At 36.7% G+C, this 22,659-nt stretch overlaps 1 protein-coding gene across 3 annotated transcripts in view; it reads right to left on the minus strand.

Moving 5' to 3' along the window:
* LOC311585386 (transmembrane protease serine 11F) overlaps positions 1-22,659 on the minus strand; it is an 84,069-nt gene that overhangs the window by 61,244 nt on the left and 166 nt on the right. For 2 of the 3 annotated variants that reach the window (XM_084760533.1, XM_084760534.1), the window contains exon 2: positions 436-536. In XM_084760533.1, coding sequence (XP_084616659.1) covers positions 436-446 — 11 coding nt within the window. In that variant the 5' untranslated portion in view covers positions 447-536. Of the gene's footprint in view, positions 1-435; positions 537-20,825; positions 20,934-22,659 lie in introns of those variants that run through there. The other variant, XM_084760535.1, reaches the window with a different exon arrangement.

A 22,659-nucleotide genomic window follows, 5' to 3' on the forward strand; every position in this document is an offset into this window, starting at 1 on the left:
TTTTTACTTGGGATGAAACAAATAAAAAAGTAGTGTTATCTCTTATTCAATTTGTATTTTTGTTTTCCCATAATATACTTCAATAACTAATATATTATTAAAAACATATCATATTAAGCATATAAGAAATCCCAAGATTTATGTTAAATATTTTTCTCTTCAAAGTATAAAGCTTTTTTTTAATGTTAAAATGTAATACTGTTAAAATATTATGACATATAATTCACATTTAGAGAGAAAACATCACATTGGGATTTCTGTAGTTGCTATCCCATTCAAAAACCAATGAGACAGGATTTCAACACAAATATAACAATAACACACACAAATCTCATATAGTTAAGATAACTTCTGCCAGTCAAAAAGTGCTTAACCTGTTCCAGATGAAAATATCTGTCCCCATTGTCAACTCACTGAGAAAAGCTGAGTACTTACGCGTACATCATGGACCCAGGACTGGGGAGGCTTCTATCCAGTCACCATCTGATCTCTATCAGCCAGGTCAGGACTGGGAGGCTGGTAAATAATGACAGTCACTGGGGACAAGAAAAGAAACAAGTCTGACAGGTTTCCTGACTGAGGCTTGCTGTCTTCACACAGCCTGATAGGAGCAAGGTCTATTTGGTGCCAGCCATTGCCACACAATGAAGTAATTGTCAATATCTTCACAGAGAAGCTCCAAGAAGTAGAAGGATCAGTGTGCACCATTGGTGATGACTCAGAGGTCACACTTTTCCAGTTGGGGAAGTATGATCAGAATTGGGGTGTGGCCTCTGGATATTTTAAGCAAAACAAAACATTAGACTATGCAGATGCCACTTCTTCCTTCATCATCATCAGAAATCTTTCATATTTACCTCGGAGGGAATGGTGACCGGGTTGGGGAGACAGAGTGGTCCTGAGCTATAGATGAAAGCACCTGTGCCTGTCTCCTTGGTAGTATGACCATGGACAATCAGATTAGCTTATTGATACTTTCCCCACAAGCAATATAGTAAAATTAGTTTTATCTAGCAGTAGCCATTTTGACTCTAAAAACAAAATAAATTTCACTGAAAAAAATCTTTAGACTTCCAATGCCGAAACAGAAAAGTAAAATAAACAAGCATAAATATCATTTCTCTTTTTGCATTGTCAAAAATATCTTAGCAGATTGTGGTGTCATAAATAACTTATATTTAGAAATAGTACTCTTATATAATTACATACCTGAAGAGTCTAGTTGAATTCATGAATTTTTCATATAATTATACAAAGTTCAGGGTGGATATTACAATTATAATGTCTACCTTTAAAGATTCAAAATGAAGCCGTGCCTACCAGCCTTGGTTTGTAACCACAATTATTACAAGGCAGATACAGAAGGATCATAAGTTCAAAGCCTAGAGGGTCACAGAGTGAATTCATGGGCCTGCTAGGTAACTTAGGAAAAAACTCCTGTTCAGGATAGAAGATGAAAATATCACTGAGGGTATAATTCAGTAATAGAGTGCTTGCCCATCAGATGAAAAGACCTAGGCTCAAGCCCTAGTACCCCAAAGACAGGTAGACAAGATAGATGGACAAACAGACAGACAGACAAGTAATGAGGCTGATAGCCTAGAGACATTAGAGAGAAAAACTTATGTGTGACCTCACTCATGGACACTTAGATGAAAAATGGAGAAAGATAAAAAAGAAAACAGTTGCAACTGCTTTTCTTCATTTTTCATAAAGGACAAGGCCTTCATCTAACATACCACAAACACACATGTTGAGATATTTTCACCATAATATTCTGCTAAGGTATTTAACTAATGGGAAAATTGAAACATTTTGTTTGTATAATTATTAGTAATATGAAGGAAGACAATATAATTTTAAAAAGAAATAGTTTCTGAGTAGCTTATGCTTAAAGAAGTGCTCAACGTCTTTAGTCATCAAAGAAATGCAAATCAAAATGACTCTGAGATTCCATCTTACACCTGTTAGAATCACTAAGATAAAAAATTCAAGTGATAGCACATGCTGGCGAGGATGTGGAAAAAGGGAACACTCTTCCATTGATGGTGGGAGTGCAAATTTGAACAGCCACTTCGGAAATCAATCTAGCACTTTCTCAGAAAATTAGCAGTAGTGCTACCTCAAGACCCAGTTAAACCACTCCTGGGCATGTGCCCAAAAGATGCTACACCATACAACAAAAACATTTGCTCAACTATGTTCACAGCAGTCTTATTTGTAATAGCCAGAACATGGAAATAACCTAGATGTTCCTCAACTGAAGAATGGATAAAGAAACTGTGGTACATTTACACAGTGGACTACTACTCTGAGGGGGAAAAAAAGGAAATCTTGAAATTTGCAGGTAAATGAATTGAACTGGAAATGATTATCCTGAGTGAGGTAACTCAGACCCAGAAAGACACACATGGTATATACAAACTTATAAACGGATATTAGCCCAACATAGATGTCCTTTGAGAGGACTCACACAGTTGGGGATCAGGACAGATGCTGGGATTCACTGCTGGACTCTGGGTGGAATGCTGAGATTGGTATGGAAGGAAGAATGGGGAGATGGAAGGACCCAGAGGGTCCCAGAGCCCCACAAGGAAATCATGAAAGCTTGCAGATCTGGCCCCAGGGGGGCCTGCACAAATAGTTGCACTAATCATGCATGCAGTGGACCTAGAACCCCTGTTCAGATCTAGCCAATGGACAGCTCATTCTCCATGGTTGTGAGAAAAGTGGGGACTGCCTTTGACATGAACTCTGGTACCCCCATCTAACCACTTCCTGTTGGTGAGGAGGCTGGGCAGGCACACAGAGGAAGGGGAAACAGGCTATCTGGATGAGACCTGATAGGCTGTGGTCATATGGTGGTGGAAGAGATCCTCTTCTGTCAGAGATCTAGGGGGAAAGGAATAGGACAGGAGACTGGAAACGGTAAGACACAAGTGAGGGGATATCAATTGGCATGCAATCTGAATAAATTATAATAAATTTTTAAATCTTTATGATTGCTTTAACTATAGTGAACACTGTAAAGTCAAATATGAAGGTGCTGGAAAAATTATGCTAACTGTGACCATATTCTTCTAAAGTAGTTTTAGCAAGAGTAAGCCAGCTCACTGGTTAAAAGCACTGCATGCCAATCCTGACTACTTGAGTTTGCTTCCGAAACCCACACCGAAGGGTAGAACCGAACCTTGCAAATTTTCCTCTGATATTCACTTATTTGCCATGACATACATACCCCTTATTGACCGTTACACACACACACACACACACACACACACAGAGAGAGAGAGAGAGAGAGAGAGAGAGAGAGAGAGAGAGAGAGAGAGAGGAGAGGGAGGGAGGGAGGGAGAGGGGGAGAAGAGGGAGAGGAGATAAGTAAAATAAAGTAGTTTTAATATATTAAAATCTTTCACATTAATTAATACTTTAATGATCATAATCTTCTAAAAGTCAAGCAAACCTTCTCAGACTATTATATTACTAAATCATAATGGAACAGAAAACAAACTGTTGGCTTAGAGGGATGACCTCAGGCTCCATGTTGTAGAAGAGGAATCTTGTGAAAGATTCAAACCTTGCTTTGAGAATTTGCGTAGAATACTGCAATATATTCAGGCTGTCTCTCTTAACTCACAAAACAAGAATCTTCATACTGAATCAGAGGCAGGGGTGGAGGTGGGACTATGGAATCGGAGACTGTGGAGGCCAGAGGACAATATCCGGCTGTCATTTCTTATACATCATATACTTTGTTTTTTAAAGATGAGGTCTTTCATTTGCCTGCAAGCCAAAAAGCAGGTGAGGTTAGGTGGCCAGTAAGCCTTACAAATCAGCCAGCTATGCCTCTGAAGATTAGGAGGACATGTGTCTTACCATGCCAGGCTTTGTTTGTTTGTTGCGGATTTGGCGGATCAAATTCAGTCTTTACTGGCTGGACTACCTACTGAAATCAAAAGTATAATTTTAATTGGTTTTATTTATGTGTATGAATGTTTTTGTGTACTTGTGTGTTTCTGCATTACATGTATGTCTGGTAACAGTGGAGGTCAGAAATGGGTATGAATTCCCTGGATATGGCGTTAGGGCTGGTTGAAAGTGACCATGTGTGTTCTGGGAACTAAACTTGTTTCCTCTGCGAGGGTGGCAAGCAATCCTAATCTATCTCTCCATCTGCTAGGAATCTAATTTTTAAATGCTTATAAATGGAAATTTGAGGGTCACTTACAACAAACTTTCCTATTGGCCCGTTCTTTCAAATTACCTAAACTTTGATTTTACAAAATCTTATTCATTCACACATGTACATACACATACTGCTTTCAATAAATATATTAAACGATTTCACTTCCGTTTTCTGATGTAAACCTTTCACCGTGATGGAGCAGCACTGTGCAAGAATCTTACATGGGAATCCTTGGTTCAGCTCCTGGCAAAGTCATGTACTACCTGTGTAAATTTAGAAATGTTCCTTCTATTTTCATTTTTTTCCTTTTGTGCAAAGGGATATGATGCTTATTTCTTCTTCTTGTCTTATTGCTTTGGCCAAAATTTCAAGTGCTATAACAAATCAGAGTAAAGAAAGAAGACTGTTTCCTTACTCTTGAAAGTAATGGAAATTCTATTAGTTGTTCTCCATTTAGCATGATGTTGGCTTCATCTTTGCTGTATATAGCCATTATTACATCAGCTGTGCTCCCTGGATTTCTTGTCTCTTCTGAAGGGCTTTTGGATTTGTCAAAGACTTCTTTCCTGCATCTGTTCAGGCAGTTGTATATATTTTCTGCCCATGAGTCTATTTGTGTTGTATATTCTATTTGTGAATTTGTTTTTTTTAACAAGTCTTTTATCTCTTGAATAAAAACAACCTGATCATGATAAATGATCTTTTGAATGTGTTCTTGAATTGAGTTTGCAAATATTTAATGAATATTTTCACATATATGTTCTTCAGGGAGATGGGTCTGTAATTGTGTGTGTGTGTGTGCGTGTGCATGTGCGTGTGCGTGTGCGTGTGCGTGTGCGTGTGTGTGTGTGTGTGTGTATCTGGCTTTGGTATCTAGGTAAAAGACAATGTAGAAACATTCTTTCGTTTCCTATTTAACATAATGGTCTCAGGTCTGGAAGAATGTAGGTGTGATTTCATATGGAATTAGGTATTTTTTATTTTGGAGTTTGGGGGAAGTTTGTTGTTGTTACTTTGTTACTTGGTTTTGTTTTATTTTGCTTTTTTTTTTTTTGCTGTAATTTTACTGCTTGTTACAAGCCTGTTTAAATTTTTTATCACATCTTGATTTGCCTTTATCAGATCATACACATAAAAATTCATCTATTTCTTTTAGATTCCCAAAATAAACGGACATACATTTTTAAGACATGTTCTTATGCTTTTTAGAACTTCATCAGTATTTATACTAATGTCTCCATTTCTCCTGTAATTGTATTAGTTTCTGGCCTTTCTCTCGCTCTTTTTTTTTTTTTTTTTTTGACTAATCTGGCTAAGGACTTGTCAATATTATTTATCTTTTCAATGAACCGCTTTTCATTTCCTTGGTTTTATTGGATAATTTGCTTCTATTTCATTAAATTTGACCATGATCATGACTCACTCATCTCAATTAATTAATATTAATTTATTTTTATCCCTTGTGATCCAGCACATGCCAGGTGTGAAAAATAGTAATTATTCAAAAGGGAATAGAACACATTCAACAGCACTGAAAATCTGTTTCCATTTATTGAAACACATTTATTTTCATTTTTTAATTATATACTATTGGAGAAAAAAATCCATGTACAGATAGATAAACTCTGAAAAATCTATTGTAATATAATAGCGTGCAAACTGCAAGTACAGTTTCTAAAACTCCCTTTATTGTGCTCTCAGGATCTGTTTATGAATGGATTATCTTCTCTCATAATGCTCTCGCTGTAGTTACCAAAAAAGGGAATGAATGACCTGATAGATTAAAAAAAGAGCTTAGTAACATCTGTTTTGTTTTATTTATATGGCTGTTGAAGTGTAAAAATGTGTGTTTTGTGGGTTGCCAAGGGATAGTCTGTGTCTACAGGTCTCATTTACAATTGTCATCTTCAAAAAGGAAAAGGACTTGAATCTAGTATTCAGCTTATTAGCAGTTAGAATGCTGCCAGGTAGGACACAAAAACAAAACTAAGAAAATTCTAAATGCCATGAATCCTTTCAAAATATTGGTTTATATATTCTCTCAGAATAAAGTCATAGCATCAAAATCAAATGCTGTAATTTAAGATGACAAAAATCTAGCAGTACATAGTGAGGGAGGGTGATGGTTTTTCCATCATCAGAAAGAGCAAATGTCCTGGTTCTTTAGAATTGTCAGTGAACAAGGAAGTATACATATGCACATATGTATGTAAGAAGAATTATTTTAAAATCGAGTGAGTCCATGCATTTGAAAAAAAGCATAGGGGGTTACATATAAGGGCTTGGAGGGAAAAAAGGGTAACATATTTTTAAAAAATCAAGAAGTGAAATGGCTAAACATCATAACATAACTTGGTGTAACCAATTGATAAAACTCTTTGAAATGATGAAAAACATAATGCGATTCTGGGATGTGATGCTCTTCCATACTGATTTCCTCCCTGAAATGAGAGCTCTATACATGAGCTTCCTTTATTTCCCAAGTAAATACAGATGTTCTTCCTCAAGATCTAATCAGTTTCCTGGTCTATAGGAAATGTTGCTTTTTTTCCCCTTACTTTTAAAATATTCATTATTTGTATGAGTTGTGTGTAGAGGGGAATATTTGTAGGAGAATGGAGGCCACGTTCACACCTAGGTGCATGTGTGCAAGTCTAAGGACAAATTCAAGAAGCTGTCTCTCTCCTTCTACTATGGGTTCTGGGAATAGATGCCACATGTTCTCTCTCATGTAGAGACTCTGTAGAAATATTTGCTTGCACTGGAGTACACATAGAAGCCACAAAACTAGGAAAGGACAATGAGGTAATATTTCAAGAGAATGGCATGAAAGAGGAAAGAGGAATGGGAAGGGTTAAATGGGCAAGGGAAGAAAGCAGAGTGGGAGAGTATGTGGAAGAGTAACTAATACTAAAGACATAACCTGTCATATGGAAACTTACTGCTGTAGAAGTTTCCTAAAATACATACGTGTGTAAAGTGAGTTTAAATGCAGTTACCTTATAATGCAAGGATGGTGCCTCTCCCAGGTACCGTAAACTATCAAACAAAAAGCCCAGTGCCGAGTAAGAGTTATGTGTTTGATTGCTGGGATTCCACAGACCCCACAAGCATTTAAAGCAACTGTTGTTTTTAGTTACCCACTAGAGCTTGATAGTAGAGCATTGTTGTCTATAGGACTGCATACTTGAGTTGTAGAGCATGGAGAAATTAAACTCACACTCTTGCAAAAGTTTCATCCCTACTCGCTAGCCCTTGTGACAATAAAAGTTCTACTACACCAAAGGTAGTAGACACGTACAGTGAAACAGAATTTCCTAGACACGGTAGGCCCACTGCACACACGAACTCACAGGATCCGTGTCTGTATACACAAGCTATACTCAAGATCAAGCTAAACAACATCCCAACCTAGGTGACAGAGGGAGTCATAAGATCTCACCGCTACCTGAGGCACCATTGGCAAGTAATGGCTGCTGGGGGAGAAAGAATCAGTTTTTTTCAAGGATGTATCTTTAAGAGGTTACCCATACTCCACATGGTCTCATGCTCATGCATACACAGGCAGCATTACGTGGTCTCACTGGATTTCAAAAAGAAAAAGCATATGAAATTGTGAGGGACAAGTCATAGGAAGACAGGAGAGCAGCTAGAAGGCAGTGGATTTGATCAAAACATATGTATATATGAATGTTTCAAAGCTAAGAAGAATAAAAAGAGGTAACTATTTTAAAAGAAAATATGTAATAATAGAGAAATGTGCTAATTAACAATCCTTTCTACTCCCATTTCTGGGGGAAAAAAGAATAAAAAGAAACACAATCAGGAAAGTAGCATTGAAGGAAGCATCTGTAAGTCTTTTTTTTTTTAATTCATCAAATCTCTTTTATTTCCAATCTCAAGAAACATCAGTTGCATTCACTTAGCTTTCTCTTTGCAGAGCAGGGGCCCTTTGTAGCACTACTTTCTCCGCCTATATAATAACTTGTCAGTTATCTTCCTGAGATGTATACTTCATATCTCATCACTTCTGTCTTATCTTCAAGGCCACATTTCTAAGCCATCAATAGTAATCTATTGCTGGTGACATCATTATGCCAGTTGTCCAGAACTGGTCTGTTTTTGGAATGATATTGAAGATGCTTTTTACATTTTTTACATACACATTTATATTATATGTGTGTGTGTGTGTGTGTACAATAAACTACCTACAGCAAGAAGAACCATGAAACATTATATAAATGCTACATTCTTAGTGTTTTGGCTATTTGTATTTGGCATCTGTAAGTCTTAATTCTTCTATAGTGAGGACTGGACCTTGGGATTCTAAGTTGTTACACAAGTACTGTACCACTGAGCTACATCCTCAACCTGGATCTTTCTTACATTGAGACAAAGTCTTCCAAAGTTGCTCATGCTGGCCTGCGATTCACTTTCCAGCTTAGGTAGACTTGAACTTTTGAATCTCCCATCTCAGCCTTCTGAATAACTGAAATTACAGGCCAACACTATGAGGCTTACTTTTATAAATCTTATTTTCTAGGAAGAGAGACTTGGATGATTGACCAGATAATTCATAAATAGGTAGCTAGATGAATGATATATAGATAGATGGTATAGATAGAAAATAGATAGATAGATAGATAGATGGATGGATAGATAGATAGATGGATAGATAGATAGATAGATAGATAGATAGATAGATGATAGACAGGCAAAGATAAACAGATGGATGATATAGTGTCCCCAATGATTTTATTTTGTTTTGTTTTGTCAACTTGTCATGAACCAAAGGCATTTGGGAAGAGGGAACTTCAATTAAGAATTGACATGTAAGCAAATCTGTATGGCATTTTATTGATTATTGATTGATGTAAGAGGGTTCATCTCACTGAAAGTGGTGCTAATCCTTGGCAGTTGGTCCTAAACGAGATAAGAAAGCAGTCTTAGTGAGCTGTGGGGCGCAAGCTTGTAACCAGTGTTCCATCATGGCATCTCCCACCGTCATGCTCTTGTGCTGAGTTTCTTCCCTGACTTTCCTTCATGACTGACTACTGATATTACAATTTCTATATATGCACATGCAAATTTTTTAAAGAAAATCTCATTTTCATCAGTCTTATAATGGATTCTATGAAGTCAAGTCAATCAAGATCTATTGATACAGAAATGTTGATTAGATCCTACTGCCTCACCCATGGGTCCATCCCATCAATAGTGTGAAGTTTTTTGTTCCTTATTCACCAGATGGCCTATTCTTCGCTTACAGCTCAGAGGCAAATCTCGTAGGCAAGGCTATTCCAAGGCAGATGGAAATATAATTTCTAAATTTCCATAATTCTGGATACCACATGACCATTGCATTATATTTTTATGCTTTATTTTATCTTTCTATTCTATCCATTTTTATTTTATTCTGTATACACAACTGCATGACTGTGTAGGTGAACAGTAAAATGAGTCAAACTTTACAAAAAAATTTGAGAGAAGTAGAAGTAGGATGAAGAAAAATGAGAGCAATGCAAGGAGTAGCAAGAAGAGAAATAGAAAATGAAGAGTGAGGAGAAAGGCAAAACCAGGGGGAAAGTTAGACAAAAATGATGAGGCAGAAAATATGTGAAGAAAATAGAGGAAGGAGAGAGATTCAGATTACAACAGAAATATTCTCTGGACTATATGGCTAAGGTTTACATGATTTTTAATGAAAACATATAACCTACATTTTACATAGATAGATAGATAGATAGATAGATAGATAGATAGATAGATAGATAGAGCCGAATGTTCTTATATGGCTGCGTGTTTTTCTTTTTAAATTATTGAACAGTTATATTAATAGAGTTCTTATTCCAAAATATATTCTCATTCAAAATAATCAACTAACTTGGTTGTCTTTAGACTTTCTTAAATCAAGAATATTTCCAGGTATCGTACCCAAATTTTCACTTGTTAATGCACATTGTCATTAAGCATCATGTTTTGGGCCATTGCTGCTTTCCAAGTAGCAAGCTGGTAGTAAAGCAAAATAGAACAAGCAACATTCATGTGTAAAACACCCTTAAGTTTACTAGAAGAGCAGCATCAAGCAGGCAACCCCAGAGGGTCTGTGATGGCAGCGGAAATACAAGGTGCTGTAGGGGAGCACACTTAGCTCTTATAGTCAAGGCTCTGGAACTCACAGAAGCCAAATGAGCCATTTTTCTGACAGTAAATAGTCATACATGTTTTTTGCTGAAACTAGCTTAAATATTGTTAACCTTACATCTTGGTATGCTAAAGAAAAGTTTTCTATCTGAAAAAGCCACATGACACAGATGCACATACAAATCTATAGAATGTTTTATAGAATGTCTAATATATATATATATATATATATATATATATATACTCAGTTTTAGCCTTTATTTTTGAGGAAGTATCACTTTATTTCTTTTTTAACATATTTTATTAATTTATTCATATTATATCTCAATTGTTATCCCTTGTATCCTCCCATTCCTCCCTCCCTCTCACTTTCCCCTTACTCCCCTCCCCTATGACTGTGACTGAGGGGGACCTCCTCATCCTGTATATGCTCATAGGGTACCAAGTCTCTTCTTGGTAGCCTGCTATCCTTCCTCTGAGTGCCACCAGGCCTCCCCATCCAGGGGACGTGGTCAAATATGGGGCACCAGAGTTCGTGTGCAAGTCAGACCCCACTCTCCACCCAACTGTGGAGAATGTCCTGTCCATTGGCTAGATTGATATAATTCATCAAACACAATCCCAGAAACAGGGTGAAAAGTATAAGATTTTTAGTCTAATGTTTTGTTCTATATGTTACATAGAGACACATGAACTTGTGCCAGCTTCTTAAAGCAGAATTCTACTTTTCTATTTTCAATTCATATTTATTTGCAGTCAAAAATTACTCCTCCCCATTCATTCTCTCAGTTCATGGTTATTTAGTGTCCATTTGAATAGTATAGTATTTTAGCTTCAAGAGTTCTAATAACTAATAAAAAATATGATAAAGTTTATTTTAACTCAAAGTTTAACCACCCTGCAAAAAAATCTTGATATTGCTTTTACCCCTCAAATTCCACAGGAAAATTTTGTGTCATTATGAGAGATTAATGTTTACATTAGAAAATTTCAGGCTGCACAGAGAAGACATTTGAAAGGTACCTTTTATAAGATTTTCAGGTGAAGAAATGCTTTCATCCTTTTAAATTTTTCTCTAACGTACATTATTTCTCTCATGCCTTTCCTTCTTCCAAACCCTCCCATGAACGCACAAGATTCAACCAGAGATTCTGTCTCATAAATTAAGGTGTGAAAAATAAGGAGGATAACCAATATCATTCTCTGGACCCCTTCTATATTCACACATATGCATATGCAGGACATGTGAAGGCACACCCAAATAAAAATTTTAGCGCTACAAGTACTTTATTCCAAAGATGTGATAACAACTCTTTTACACATACAATGAATTGCTCTACAGATGCAAAGCACAGTTGGATGTGATGGCCTGGCCCACTCTTTCACCTTTATATCACCTGTGCTCTACTCTCCCTCCTCCCTTAAGATCTTTATTCCTCCCCTCAGTATCAAAGCTCCATTTCTAGCTTCCTGAATTCTAAAGCCCTCTAAATTAAACACAGCCCTAGCTGGGCTGTCTTGTGTGGCTTTAGTAGAATAGGAGGTGCTTAGTTCTGACGTGACTTGATGTGTAGGGGTGGGTTCTTATGAAGGGGAGGCTCCCCTTTCCTGAGGAGGAGGGGAGGGAGGAACGAGGAAGAGGGTGGGAGGGTGGGACTTGGAAGAAAGGAGGGAGAGAGCTGTGATCAGGATGTAAAGTGGATAAATAAGTTAATTAGTTATTTTTTTAAGAAGAAGCTAACAGTAAGATCTACATGGGATGCCGTCCTGGGTTACCTCACCTGTATAATGGTTTCTAGCACCATCCACCCATTTATAAATTTTTCTTTACACCTGAGCAACATTTTATGCTAAGGAGGAATTTTAAGTTGAAAGAAGCATGGGAAGGCAGAGCAAAAGGGACAACAAATGCTGATACTTTTAAAAGGATGTATGAAAGCCTATCATCTTTATAAATGATATATGTGATTTTATATACTAATATAAAATAGTTTAATAGTAATTACCCTACACAGGGGAATATGCTCATCTCAAAAGCCATAGTTTGCCCAAAGAAGAGCCCAATGCCAGGTATAGGAAACCTCTCCCAAGTTGTTGGTCAGAGATATCCCAAAGACCTCCTCATACAACTAAAACCATTGTCAATGCCCCTGGTTGTCTATCAGAACTTGATGATAGCATTCTATTGCTGTAGACTAGACACACTTTGGAGACAAGACAGGAGAAATCAAGCTGGTACTAACCAGGAAGCTTCCTCCATGCTATCTTTCATAGTACTAGGCTGTGCTGTCTAGGCTTCTGGGTAGGGGTGAGAGCTAGCATCAGTCTTGCACAGCTTTGAACTACAATAATGGCTGGTAAGGTATGTAAACTGTAACCACGGGTGAAATAGTGGCACAGATGTTATGGGGTAACCAAGAATTTGCTGAATGGATTTAAGACCAACTCCATAGGAGAAAACACAAGCATGGCACTGCAAATATGGCCAGGATTCGAAGTTTACTGCACGTATTGTCCTTGGCTGGTGCCATAGTGTGAGCGGGACCCCTGGGCCCAGATCTGCCCATTATAATGTTCTTCCTGTAGGTTTCTAGGACCCTCTGGATCCTTCTATTTCCCCTTTCTCCCATACTTCTCTCACCTAGAGTCCCAATAGGATGTCCTCCCCTCTGTCCCGCTTTCCTGGTAAGTGAAGACTTTCATGGGATATGCCCCTTGGGCTAGTGTCCAGATATAAGTGAGTATATACCATTTGAGTCTTTCTGCTTCTGGGTTAGCTCACTCATTAATAAAATATATTAACATGTATATGGCCAGGAACTCATGGTTGGGGAATTCTTGGGTCCCAGGGTAGAACCTATTACAATTATTGTGCCAAGTGGACATAGTATCAAGTTTCTCTTTAAATTGATATCATTCCACTCTTAGATTAGTGCAGCTCTCAGACCGCAACAGTGAAGCATCTTTGTGTGCTATATGGTAGTCAATGTAGAAACACAAGTTATCGAGTGCACAGAATTGGTTATGAGGATCTTCACTAATAAAATTTACATGAAATGTGCTCTATAAAGTTTCTCTAAGAAGCCAATACAGACTGGCAACAGTGGAGCATGTTTGCTATTCATACATTAGTTAATTGATAGATATTTTAGAAAAATTAAAGTATAAATAAATAAATGCATATTATGGTATATATATTTTATATTATATAGTCAAGATGTTGTACCATTTGCTTACTCCATCTAAAGTAGTATGACACATGCCCTAATGTTTACGACACATCCCCTAATGATACAGCTTTTTCCCTGCTTTGAACTTACTGCTTTATTTCTGTCTTGACCCCTTCGTATCTAAGCAAGAGAGCTTTAGAAATCAGAATCAATTTCAATATGAAGCCATCAGCACTGATCAGAACACAATGAATTCTCTCCACGACCAAGACAGCCTTCATACTTTCTGGTAATGTTCAGACAGAATACGGATGAAGAGCTTTCTGCAACTATTTGTAAAAGAAAAGATGTAAGACATATGAAATTGTTTTTTTCATTTCAGGTAATACTCATATTACCCCAAATGGTTCTTTGCTGACTTTGAACTAAAGGAATTTATGCTCTGCTCTCCATTTTACCTTTAGATATTTCTTTGGTTTTCTGTTTACAAACCACTGCAATTGTGATTAGTGGGACATTTCTTTCAGACAAACATGTACATTTTTAGAGTAAGATCTTGTCCGTACCTGCTTTTTAAGAACAGGAAAATCATGCCAAACTCTGAAACTTTCACTTTCCTCAGCAGTAAAAGCAGAATCTCGTATCTACTTTGACAGATACTGACAATCAGTTGAAACAACGAATGTGACAGTCAGGGCTGGAATCTTCTTGTTCCTTGTTTCTGGAAATTTTCTTTCAAAAACCACTAACCTAAATAGCTGCTTTCAGCCTAGAATTCTTCCTAGTTCTTCATCCCAGATACATACATGTGCTCTACTTTAAAAAGACAGAAACACTGATGTCCACAATTGATACTGTGTATCTCTTAACATTTGTAGTTTTCAAATAGCTTTAATGCATTTTGATGCAATTCTCTAATTTCTCAAAAACTGGCCACTCACTAATTCCCCTGGCAGCCTTGGCTATTTTGTCACTTATTTCTTCAAACCCTCGAGGTAGAAGTTCCTTCACTAGGTGCTCTGGATATTTCTTTTCCAAGCAGTTTTTCTTTAATGACTGAATCATTCTCAGTACTTTGTAGAATATTTTTCTATTCAGGCACTTCCGATTTTTTATCTCCCTCACCTGTGATTGTAGTTTTATAGATATATACTAATGGTCTTTGTTTCATTATCTTGCCACAGTCTTGTTCACCTGTATTTTATATGAATTTTAATCATCTGTTATGTAGCTGGTATTGTACAAAGGCCAACATACTAAATATGATGTCATACAGCAATTGGAGAAAGTAGGTTTTGCCCCTCAATGATTTTCTGTCCTAGGCAGTGATGCTACACTTAGTTTCAATTACTTGCTTTCAAATTTTATAGAGCATGTTTGATTCACAGTTCAATTTCATTCTTTGCACCCAGCCAAAATGTCAATAATCATTCCTTTATATTATTGTTTTGTTCATGTAGTCTCCTTCTTTCCAAGCCAGTTTATAATTTTATAGATGTATTATAGCACAACTTCATGAGCATTTTTCTTTTCTCCATGCTAATCCAAAATTAATTACCTATGAGCTCATATATGTGCTAATGTGAGAGTGTGAAAAATGGCTTTCTTTAATGATATGGTGTTGGTAGGTCAACTACAGTCTAGTAAGGCCCCATCCTCAAGAACAGTTGGGCAAAACAAACTGAGAGATGTAAAAAGTCAAAATTGGGCAAGTGAGGATATAAAGTAGAGAAGGTGGCTATGAAAGGAGTTGGGGGGACAGTGAATGTGACCAAAATACATCATATGAAATTCTCTAGTAAGTGAAGGCTTTCGTGGGACATGCCCCTTGGGCTAATATGCAGATATAAGTGAGTATATACCATTTGAGTCTTTCTGCTTCTGGGTTAACTCACTCATTATGATCATTTCTAGCTCAATCTATTTACCCACAAATTTCAGGAATTCCTTGTTTTTAATAGCTGAATAGTATTCCATAGTATATATGTACCACAGTTTCTTTATCCATTCTTCTACTGATGGACACTTAGGCCGTTTCCATGTTCTGGCTATTATGAATGGTTGAGCAAATTTTCTTGTTGTGTGCTGAAAGCCTTTACTTACCAGGAAACTGAGACAGAGGGGAGGACATTCTATTGGGACTCTAGATGAGAGAAGCGTGGGAGAATGGCAAAGTAGAAGGATCCAGAGGGTCCTAGAAACCTACAAGTAGAACATTATGATAGGCAGATTTGGGCCCAGGGGTCCCGCTCAAACTAAGGCACCAGCCAAGGACAATACAGGCTGTAAAACTTTAAACCCCTACCCAGATCTAGCCAATGGTTAGAACATTCTCCACAGTAGAGTGGAGAGTGGGATATTACTTTCTCATATACTCTGGTGTCTCATATTTGACCATTTTCCCTGGAGGGGGAGACCTGGTGGCACTCAGAGGAAGGACAGCAGGTTACCCAGAAGAGACTTGACACTCTATGAGCATATACAGGGGGAGATAATCCCCCTCAGGAACAGTCATAGGGGAGGGGAATAAGGGGAAAATGGGAGGGAGGGAAGAATGGGAGGATACAAGGGATGGGATAACCATTGAGATATAACAAGAATAAATTAATAAAAAAAGAGAAAAAAGAAAAAAAATTCTCTAAAAAATTTTTTTAACCTCAAAAAACAGTAATATAAACATCTTAAAGATATTTTCATGGATCCCTATTTTGCTTGTTTTGGTTTGAATATAAAATGTTCAGCATGGGCTCACATATTAGAAGTTGGTCTCCAATCAATGGTAGTATTTTGGGATTTCCTAAAACTGTGGTGGGGTGGGTGGCTACAGGCATGAGTGTAAAAGGCATCTTGCTGGGACCCTTGATTTTTCTCTCTGCTTCCTGTCTTCCATGCCGTAAACCTTCTCTTCTCCCATCTGTTTCCCCATCATGATGTTCTGCCAAAACATATAGGGCCATGAGCTCTAAATCATGACCTCCAAAACCATAACCTTAAGTAAATCGTTTTTCCCTTATGTTTTTTTTTCCATTCAAGGATTTTGCCACAGCAACAATAATCCAATCAATACATGTCTGAATGAAATTTAAAGTCCTCTAAGAAGCAAGTTCTTCCCAACTCATTTTCCAAGATACATCTGTCATGAACTTTCAAGTCTTACTACGCTTTGTCATGCATAGGAGGTCCCCTTCTGTCACAGACCTAGGGGAGGGGAACAGGATGAAAGAGGGAGGGAGGGGAGAACTGGTACATCCAAATGAAGGGAGAACAATTTAGATGTAATCTGAATAAATTACTTAATTAAAAAAATAAACCGTATAATACACATTTTAACATTGTAATTTGGCTTCTGCTATCAGTCTCCATCTTATTGTGGTTTCTTCTCTGTTATTTTGTCTCATTTAAATATGTCTCTGTAAAAAACCAACTTAATAATCACTGCTTATTTAAACCTTCAACAGCTTAGGGGCAGTTTAAGTGAAGTTGCTATTTGTGTGTGTGTGTGTGTGTGTGTGTGTGTGTGTGTGTGTGTGTGTGTCTGTGTGTGTGTGTCTGTGTGCATGTGTGAGCACATGCCACACACATGCACACTTAGCTTCAAATCCTTGTTCTGCCAATAATTTTGTGACCTCTGTTTAAACGCTTGATCTTCCTTTGCCTTATTTTCTTCACCCATATAAGAAAGATGAAAATATCGTCTGCTTTAGGATACTTTGAGTAACAAATTAAATAATGAATGTAGACTATTTGGAATATAAAAAGCAATTATTCAGTAGCATCACTGGGGCAGCAGTAATTTAGCAATGGTAGGATACTCTTCCTCATCTGTCAATGGTAAGATATTTTCCCACATCTGTCAATGAAAAGATATTCTTCTATATCTGTAATCTTCTCTTCTTGTAAACTTTTCTATTATTTATAAAAATGACACAGAATTTGAACCTTAATAAGATTTAGATTTCTGTCACTGGTGCTCTAGATCTGTCTCTTCAATGGCATTTTTTAACAAGGAACAGAAACTGAATATTTTACTTTTTATTTTTCATCTATTATGATCTTTAGGCCCAGAGTAAGAAGTCTTTAAATACTAAGTGGCTGACTTATTCCTCTTCTGAAATTGCAGTTTATATTTACTCTGTGTGTGCAGTCTAGAAGTGGGGGAAGGATTTTTACCTTTATGGATGAGGTAAAAACAACTTTCTACAAACTAAATTAAATTGCTACTTGTCCAGAACTCTTTCAGTATTTATTATTCTTTCTTTACTGCATAATCCAGGAATTGGATCATGAATTAGACTTAAATCAGGATGGTATTTCTTCTAAACACTCTCTTTGTTTTATTACTAATCTCACTAAACTCTTTAGGTATTTGTAGTGGCTTATCTACATATTCAGAATTGATCAAATATATCAACTCTGGTATGAAATAATGTGGGATATCTATTACTATTATAAAGCACTGGCATGCCAAGATTGGGACCAGGTGTGATAGGAACAGACTGTTCTACATATTAAAAAATGAGGGTATATACAACCTTTAAGGAATTGAAAATATAAGGAAACAAATTAAAGTTGGTGTGGTAATTATCACTATACACCAGCAATGCTAAGCAACATCACTGACAAAATGCTCCTCCCTGCTGGAGGTGGAATACTCCCACTGACACCCATAAGCATGCTACCTCCCACATCACAGTTTGAAAACTACCTTTATAGAAATTGGACATTTTCTGGTCCCTGTGAGGATTCTAAAATACCTTAAAGCAACTTTGAAAACAAAACACAAAGAAATGAAAAATCTTGTCACCTTATTTGTGTGTGTGTATGTGCATACACATGTGTGTGGAGGCCAAAGGACAACTTGTAGGAGCCAGTTCTCTCTTTCCACTATGTGGGTTCCAGGAATTAAACACAAGTCATCAGGCTTGGTGGCAGGCAAGTGACTTTACCTGTGGTGCCATCTTGCCAGGCCAGCTTTTTCTGCTATGTTCCACCATGAAAATACACTTTACATCACAGAACACTATCAAAGATACAAACACATTCTTTATAAAACAGTCTCTTTTTTTGAGACAGTCTCTCTGTGTAGCCTTGGCTGTCCTGAACTTGCTTTGTAACCAGGCTGGCCTCGAACTCACAGCGATCCACTTGCCTCTGCCTCCCAAGTGCTGGGATTAAAGGCGTGTGTCACCAGCTCCTGGCTAGGTTTTTTTTTTCTTCTTATACTATAGTTTGTGACACTGTTTTTTGAAAATATTGCTCTGACGTGGTGTCTAATCATGCAAATGAGACTCATACAGAAAGATTTGTATGATGACCTAGGTAGCTGCTGTAGGTTGTTGTCAACTAGTTTTAATTCAATCCAGACATCAACTAGGCTCTCGGATGAGGGCAGAAACTGAGGCTTTGATTTATGTCCTTTGATGCAGGAAGCATAGGTGACAGGGACAAAAGAACGCAGGAGCTAATAGTCAGGTTGAGGAGTAGACATCACCCAATGATATTCCATCTCCGTCCTTCTGGATTTCTTTCGCCAAGATGGCATTGCCCTCAATACCATCTCTCAGTTTCTTCTTGACTCCCACTCTATCTGCCTCACATTTTCTTCTCTCACTGAACCCTTGGCCCTTTAGTTGTCCATTACAAACACACAGAACATCGAAGCTAATTCATCTCTAGCCGGTTTCAGCCCTTGGGTTTTGTTTCTCTTGTCTCCAGTGAGTGTACTCATTCCTTGGTTATCTCTCTCACTGTCTATGCATAATTCAGGTAACCTGTCACTGCAGGTGTCACTCTGTGCCCGTAATTCATAAATGGAACCAGAAATGATGCAACATCTGCTGGTTGGGATTTCCTCTTGAAAGCTATAGTTACATGCCTAATTAGCAGCAAGATGAGAGGTTTAAACTTCATGACACATCTGTAGTATTACAAATTATTCTCTCTTATCTACTCTTTGTCTTAAGATAGATACCAGGTGCAGACATTGGGCAGTCATTATCATTTCCAGAATGTTATTATAAGCAGCTAAAAGTTTGTCATCTAACCTTAGGTGACGATTTGAAGATGGTGAGTTGGTCTTGACACTACGTAGTCATACAAATATTACACGTCAAGTGAAATGACCTTAAACATTTCCATAGGGACTGTATGGAATAATCATAGATAAATGTATGTACTTATTTTTAATAGGCAGTGTTAACATAGGCTTTTATTTTTAGCAGTCAGTGTGTCTTAATGAAGTTTTAATGCTATGGCAAAGCAGTATAAAAAGACATTCAGTGACGGAAGAACTTCTGGGGGAAAATGCTATTTGCAGGAGATGTGATTTTCTACATGGATATTTGATTATGAGAAAACTGACATCCTAATTAAACATTTCAAAGCAACTTGGTATAATATATAAACATACCAAATTTAGTCATTTATAGGTAGTTGTCTTTTTATAAGACATATAACAAAGGGGACATATTAATGCAAGCTTAAATATTATTTTATATGTGAAAGTGATGATATATATAGTATAACATGTTAATGTAAAAGTTCATATTAGCTGTAAGATTGGAAAGAAAGTGGATACTGTGAAAGTAATAAGAAAAAAAGTGGATGGAAAATAATGTAAGAAAAGACAAAGAAATCTAAAATATCTGGAGTTCCTTTTGGTATAAATTTCAGTATGTTCTCAAATCAAAGTATCTTACTATTTTTTGTTTGTTAACCCCTCAGAATCACCAGGTGAAATATCCATATAACATAAATAAAATCACAAATATATAAATATATGCATTATAAAGTATATGCTGTGAGGCACATAGAAAGAACCACGTATAGACATACACAAATATATATATACATATATACACACACACATATATATACACACACATATATATATACACATATATGAAGATATAAACACACACATACACATGCACACACATCCCTATCACTGACAGCAGTAAAATAATGGAAACCTACACAAAGCTTCCAAATTTGACTTTCAACATTGCACTTGCCAATTTCAAGTTTACAGCCTAGAAACATTGATTTAATGAAATGAAACCACCCTGGTGTGCTAAAAGGTAAAGCAAAAGTTTCAAAGACTGCTGTTTAGGTTTGAGTAATTGCTGTACAGACTCCTTCAGTACTCGTCCTCAAGGTTAAAGACTATACACAGCTGTGTGTGTACATCAACAGCGAATGAGGGACAGTACAGTTGAAAGAGGCTTTGCTGAGGAAACTCAGCTCAGTAGCTGAATGAGCAGCAGGAAACATGAGGAAATTCAGACTACGTCTTTTCTGCTCTTCTTCTATTCTAAAATACTTACACTTCCATGATAAAGCAGTCCATGAGAAGCACAGCACTTCTCTCAATAGGGTCAAAATAAATCTGCTCTTTAGCAAGGATACATTGTTACAGGTTCTCAGCCCAGCTACGGAGGAAGTGACTGAAATGTAAAGTGCCTCTGGTTGGTATGTCAGCATTCATTACAGTTAAAATGCACCCCTGGCATGCAGCACTGCAGCCCTTGAAGCCTCTGGTGCCCATAGTCATCAGGTGCATCATCAGAATGCTGAATACCAGACGGGCTAGTCACCGGGTGAAAAAGAACAGTAGCACTTTTGTGGGTTGATACATATTTTTTGTCTAGCTGTAAGAGCAATATATCAACACTCTATCATTACACAGTTCTCTTATGGTTGCCTTTTCTTTTGTAAGTAGTTAACCCCGAGTTTTTCACACACTTGGGTGTTAAGAGCTGTTTACACGGCTGAAATTCATTGAGAAATCATGGCTTATGTGAACCATCAGCATTTACTATGTTGGGAATTTAAACAAGAAAGTTAAAGTACCAATTAATTTTATTAAGATTACACTAATAAACAGTTTATAAATATCTCTCTTATTTTTTTTAATTAAGTTTTCCCAAAACTAATAGATCCCATTTTGAAAATAATTGGACATGATTTGGTTCTCCCTAAAATTTGAAAGGTATCGTTTCTTTTTTTAATGAAGATTTTACTTTTTATTTTTACATATATTTATACATAATATATTATTACGTAGATATACAATATATATTATTACACCTGTATACAGCAAGAAAAACCATGAAGCAATCAGGAATTATATAAATGTTATATCCATAGAGTCTTGCCTATTTGTATTTGGCAACCTTGAAGAAAGTATCTTTCCTTTCCTGGTGAGCCTAAAATTCTGAATGCTGTTAGTAGCACAGAAATGATGTCCCACTGTATTATACTAAAACTCATTGGTTCTGCATACCTGGTTGGATCTTTATTGTGCAGATCTAAATAGTGACATTTTTCATGATATTAAGAACTACTATTTAACATCAGCACCAAATTCATTATATAAAATTCTAAGTCTTAAGGAACAATCAAAGTCACAAGTGTTAACTTTTCTTTTTACTTCAGAGTCTGAGTTTTATCACTAAACAAAGTGAAAGGATTGTTTCACTGACTTTTAATTAATGATCTTATACAATGGTAAGTCTAAATAGCCACATCACATCAATTTTTCTTTGCATATTCCTTATACTTCAATATATATATATATATATATATATATATATATATATATATATATGTATGTATTGCCACATGCTTTTCATGTTGTCACCAAGGACATTCATATGTATCTGAACCTATGATCATATTAATAAATTAACAATCCGTCAAGCTGGTTTTGGTTTTTGCTTGTTTGTTTATTTAATGTCCCTGTCCTGGTTCTGACACAGTCTCAGTGTTTTTATCCACTGTAGCTTTTGCTAATACAATAAAAATAGAAACTGATATTTTTGTTACGGTGACATAGTTTTGACTTCAGCAACTCATGAGAGTCTCAGGGCTCCTCAGCGGCATGTGTTACAAGCATGAGAAATATCAGACTAAAATTTTTCAAGTAATGTATCACTATAGACTTTCCAAGCTATTTCTTAATTTGCTGAAAGTAAATTTCTTGACAATAAATTAAGCACACACATACTCATTAATATGTGAGTACAAAAATTTGAACAGAAGAACATTTTCAAGTAATCCTAAGAATTTCTAAAACCACAGCCATACAAAGGACACATAAAAGCATGAGAGAGAAGACACAAGCACAATTTATAGTGTATATTAATCCTTGCTTTCCAT

This window comes from Acomys minous, assembly GCF_964271855.1.
Source record: "Acomys minous genome assembly, chromosome: 15".
In the NCBI taxonomy this organism is placed as follows: domain Eukaryota; kingdom Metazoa; phylum Chordata; class Mammalia; order Rodentia; family Muridae; genus Acomys; species Acomys minous.